Source organism: Mus caroli, chromosome 5, assembly GCF_900094665.2.
Source record: "Mus caroli chromosome 5, CAROLI_EIJ_v1.1, whole genome shotgun sequence".
NCBI lineage: Eukaryota > Metazoa > Chordata > Mammalia > Rodentia > Muridae > Mus > Mus caroli.
In genome coordinates this window covers 114,510,787-114,515,644 of record NC_034574.1, presented here as the reverse complement: position 1 = coordinate 114,515,644, position 4,858 = coordinate 114,510,787, and the positions used below count along the sequence as shown (strand labels likewise).

Here is a 4,858-nt window from a genome sequence, read left to right as displayed (position 1 = left end):
TGGGATTAAAGGCGTGTGCCACCACCTCCCAGCCTTAAACTATATTCTCATACATAGATATGACTCTTGCTTTGGCTTTAGCTATTACAGACTAGATGCCAATGAGACCCACAAGCCAAAGCACAGGGGTTTCTTCTGGGTTCAGCTCTATGTATCTGCTGGGACCTTCCCCACCCCTCTATCTGGCAGAACTCTTGACCTGTACGACAATGACTGATGGGTGTGCGCTCAGGAACCTCAGTTTAGGTCACTGTGCTCACTGCACAAACCTGTGTCTCTGACCCAAATTCTGGAGACCCTCCGATCTCAGCACTGCCCAGAAATACATTTCTATCAATATGTCTGCAATAGAACCCTTACAAAGCAGGGCTGGAGAGATGGCTCAGCGGTTAAGAGCACTGATTGCTCTTCCAGAGGTCCTGAGTTCAATTTCTAGCAACCACACGGTGGCTCACAACCATCCGTAATGGGATTTGATGCCCTCTTCTGGTGTGTCTGAAGAGAGCTACAGTGCACTCACATACATGAAATAAATAAATAAATAAATCTTGAAAGAAAGAAAGAGAGAGAGAGAGAGAGAGAGAGAGAGAGAAACAAACCTTAGGAAGCTGTCTACATGCTGGGCTGACAGTTGATGCTATGTAGAAAGCAAGAGAGCTGCCTTAGGCCTGGTAAGGCTCAGGGAGTAATGCTGTTGGGAACACTGAAGACCCTGGGGCTGGCTGAGCTGTGGTGACTACTGCTCCTGTCCGTCTGGGAATTTTGGCTGTAACTATGGTACTTCTGTGGTTTCCACAGCAACTATGACCCTGGACAGGGCACATGATTCTGCCGCCATGGCTGTAATGACCACTGAGAAAGCTTTGCCCAGCATAAATACTTCAGATGGAAGCCTACTTCTGTGTTCAATAAACTTTTACAAAAAAAAAAAAGTATATAAAAACTGTTCTAGCCATGCGGTGTTGGCGCATGCCTTTAATCCCAGCACTTGGGAGGCAGAGGCAGGCGGATTTCTGAGTTCGAGGCCAGCCTGGTCTACAGAGTGAGTTCCAGGACAGCCAGGGCTACACAGAGAAATCATGTCTCGAACCGTCCCCCCCAAAAACCCAACTAGAACAGTTCTATTAAAGTAGTTGAAAAGCACTAAACCAGTAAGAATGAGGTCTGTGACAAGATCTGGCTGTGTGGGCAGCCTCAGGCCTCCACGCCACCTTACTGCAATAGGTGCAGCCACACAACTACAAGTTGCTGCATGGTTTCCTACCTCTCTTGCCATTGTGGAGCAGAGAGCTTGCAAATGACACACATACATATGAACCTGAAATTTATTTTTTCTTCAGGAGATCTAGTACTTGTCAAAGCAATGAGTCTCTTAGATGGAAAGCGGCTGTATCTCTCTGAAGGAGCAGTTAGAGAGCTGCTTCTGAATTCACCCAGAATTGCTACTGACCATGAGCCCACATTTCCTTTCAGCTCTTCAGTCTCGGGTATGGCCAGAGGAGAGTCCACTCATGTGAAACATTCACTCCCTGACATTCCCGTTCTAGGGTCTCAAAGAACGGTGGAGGAACTGGAAGCAAGGGCAAGAGGAGACTCCAGTAGGTTTGGGCTTCTGCTATAAATTCTCTTCTGTGAGCACAGCAGTGGGGTCTGAGTGTCTGCGTCACGGCGAGGCTCACGCTTTATCTGCTGGAACTTGCACTGTGTCCAGCCATAAATGCCACAGTTGAGCAGCCCCTGGGATGCTGCTGTGAGAGCCTAGAGGAGATGAAGAGTGGTAGCCCAACCTTCAGTCTTGTTAAGTCCAGGAACAGGTAGGTCCCTTAGCCCTTATTTTTAAAGCATAGTTACACATCGTGTGTGTGTGTGTGTGTGTGTATGGGGGGAGAGGTGGTGGGAGGTCCCACCCCAAGTGCAACATTCTCACTTGAGCTACTGAACAATAGATACCCAAGCTCATACAGACTTAGCATTGCGCCTTGCTGTACACTGCTCACAGCTAGTTAGATTGCTTGCTGTATACATGATGGCAGTCCAATAGCTTCCACTATGGATCCGTTTCTCAGAGAACACCGTTCTAAATCAGCACAGTACACAAGCTTTCTTCTGATAATGGAGGATAGAGGACCAGCATCCCTTTACTGTCCGGTGCTCACTAAGCATAGTCTGCACCATTTGCTTTACTCTGGATGTGCCATGGCCTCAACATATCAAAACAAAGTTGCCCAGAGATACACGTGCTGCACACGATACCCAGAAGTACTGGTACTAGCTTGCCTTTGAGAAGGTTTTAATATTCCTTACAAGTAAGCATAAAAATCACATGGTTCTCTTTGCAATGCACAAAGCTGTACAGTGAAGGAAAACTGTGTGCTCTAAAATGGTAGGGCAGGAGAATAGGGCCCAGCGGTGCAGACAGAGACCGTGGTGTTGGAAGGCATTACCTGGAGCACAGAGAGGGCCATGTGCAGGGAAGTTTCCTGAGGCTCCGTCAGCTTCATGATCAGCAGGGTGACAGCTGCAAACACAGTGTGTGAGATGCTGTCAGCCCTCGTGCATGTGCATTTCCTGGGTAGGAGCTGTAGGATGCTGAAGGTCAGTGCTAATCAATTATATAATCGATTATATAAGCCTCTGAGCCCCTGGCCTTTGACTTCTAGTCCTTTCTGATTAACATTTGCAGATTAATGCCGGGTGTAGTGGTGCATGTCTTCAATCCCAGGACTTGAGCCAGAGGCAGAGGCCAACACTGGTAGATCTCTGTGAATTTGAGGCCAGCCTAGTCTATAAAATGAGACCTTGTTTCAAAAAACAAACAACAAAAAAACCAAAAACAAAACAAAAAATAAGTAAATAAAATTTACAAGCTGGACAGGAATGCGCAGGCAGGATTTTGTCTGACCAACCCTACAGTCGTCTTCTTCACCGCCAACTCTTTTGACTAAGGTACTGACCTGGACCCCAGCAGCACACAAAGGCCACTGGGAAGAAACGCACTCGCTGGCCCACAGTGTGAATCACTGCCCACTGCTCACTCTCCAGAGGGCCCGTCGACTTCACAAACTTCTTATATAACGTCTGGGCATGGACGAGTAAGACCTAAACAGGAGTGTGAACGTGAAGAGTTGGCCTGTGGCTTGGCAAATGTTTTAGAGAGCTACTCTATAAGGAGTCATGTCCGGAAAAACCATCTTCCTACCCTTAGCATGCAAGCAAGCTTTGGAGACTGGCCCAGACCCAGAGTTTCGCTTAGAGGAACAGATATGCACCAGACTTCTGGTTTTCATAAGTGAGTATCGTCAACCCCAGCTTTCCCAGCCCTCAGACAAATCACAATATGCACAGGAAGGCTGCTGTTTTCTTGTGGAGGTGGGACTTGCACGTGGTTGGTTGGTACACAGACTGCTAATGAGCTACTTTCCTACCCAGGAACTTAAGGGTAAGTTCTAACTAGCCATCTCTTCAAATGGTTTACTAGATATCCTCCTAGCACGTCTTATGCTTAGTACCCTGAGGTCCATTAGTGCAGAGGCTGAGCTTAAGTTCTCAACTCGGAGCAAAAAGGAGTTTTAGAAACCCTCTTCTCATCCTTACAAGAAATGCAATGGTTCTCCCCGCTTTCCAGGGATCTGCCAAGGGTGAGCTGAAGAACCAGGGGACATTTCAGAAGCACGAACAGCCAATAATCTTGATAAAAAATCTTACCAAATCTGAGTAGTTGTACTGACAACTCAGGTCCCCTGTTTAACACCCACAGGCTTTAAGGAACACTGAGAACTTCAATTCTAGTTTTTGGTTTTGTTTGTTTGTCTTCAGAGGTAGGGTGTCCTGTAGCCCAGGCTGGCCTCACATTTGCTCTATGATTGGGCATAGGGCATAGTTTTGACCTCTTGGTCCAAGTGCTGGTAATACAGGTGTTTTCCATAAGATCTGGCTGGCTATCGTGTTGAGTTGGGCTCACTGTTTAGCATCCCCCATCCTCCTACCCCCTCAGTATCCCCACCCCCAGATATCCTTCTGCTTCACCTCTCAGTTTGGATTGCATCATGACCAGCTCCAGGGCAGTTTTAACTTGTTTTAGACCTAAGCCTAGAACTGTCAGAGTGCCTAACCTGAGCAGACTCATCTCTCTTCTCAGTCAGCTCCAAATATAACCCAGCATCCACTTAGTCATGAGTTGCAAAGTAAGTGATTGAGTCAAGCTCCTTACATAGGTCTGCACTGTCCCCATGTCGGGAGCTATCAGAGAAGCAAAAAACCAGCAGGTGACCTTCCTGAGACAGGTCTGCCTTGGATTAAAGTCTATGATGGTTCTGGTGGGCAAGGCCCAGGAAAGATCTATTTTAGGAAAGATTCCTACTATTAATATGCTTTTCCTATTATTATTAAATATATAACTATCACTAGGCATTAGCCCACCCTTTTGAGAAGATCTCTGTAGACCTATGAAGATGTACTGTCTTGTAGTGATGCTATGTAGACAAATAGATAATAATTCTATAGAATTCCTAATTTGATTCAAATAATTTTAGGAAGAAAGGTTTTAGAGATGGACTTAGTTGATAGAAAGATAGAATAAAGTTAGAGTCAGGAAGAGAATGTGCCCACTCCTCAGAACAGATAGTAAAGTCTGCATAATAAGAAATACAATGAGCTTTCATAATCACACTAATAAGAGAAGTGTTCAAAGAAAAACATTTAGGTCCAAGGATAAAGTCACAGGCATGCATAATGATAAGGCAGGACCATGTAAAACTGTTGCTCTGAGTATGTTATGATGAAACACTGCTTTGAACTTAATATCAACATCCTTGTTTTTTTTTTGGGGGGGGGGGGCTCCAAAGGTGAAGGTCCACTT

At 45.9% G+C, this 4,858-nt stretch overlaps 1 protein-coding gene across 4 annotated transcripts in view; it reads right to left on the bottom strand.

Annotated features, from left to right (window-relative positions):
- Window positions 1–1,112: 1,112 nt before the first annotated feature.
- Tmem116 (transmembrane protein 116) overlaps window positions 1,113–4,858 on the bottom strand; it is a 29,522-nt gene continuing 25,776 nt past the window's right edge. Inside the window, exons 4-6 of one of the 4 annotated variants that reach the window (XM_029477984.1) lie at window positions 2,955–3,099; window positions 2,445–2,518; window positions 1,114–1,758 (exon numbers count right to left, since the gene is read on the bottom strand). In XM_029477984.1, coding sequence (XP_029333844.1) covers window positions 1,552–1,758; window positions 2,445–2,518; window positions 2,955–3,099 — 426 coding nt within the window. In that variant the 3' untranslated portion in view covers window positions 1,114–1,551. Of the gene's footprint in view, window positions 1,759–2,444; window positions 2,580–2,954; window positions 3,100–4,858 lie in introns of all 4 variants that reach the window. The other 3 variants (XM_021162707.2, XM_021162706.2, XM_029477983.1) reach the window with 3 other exon arrangements.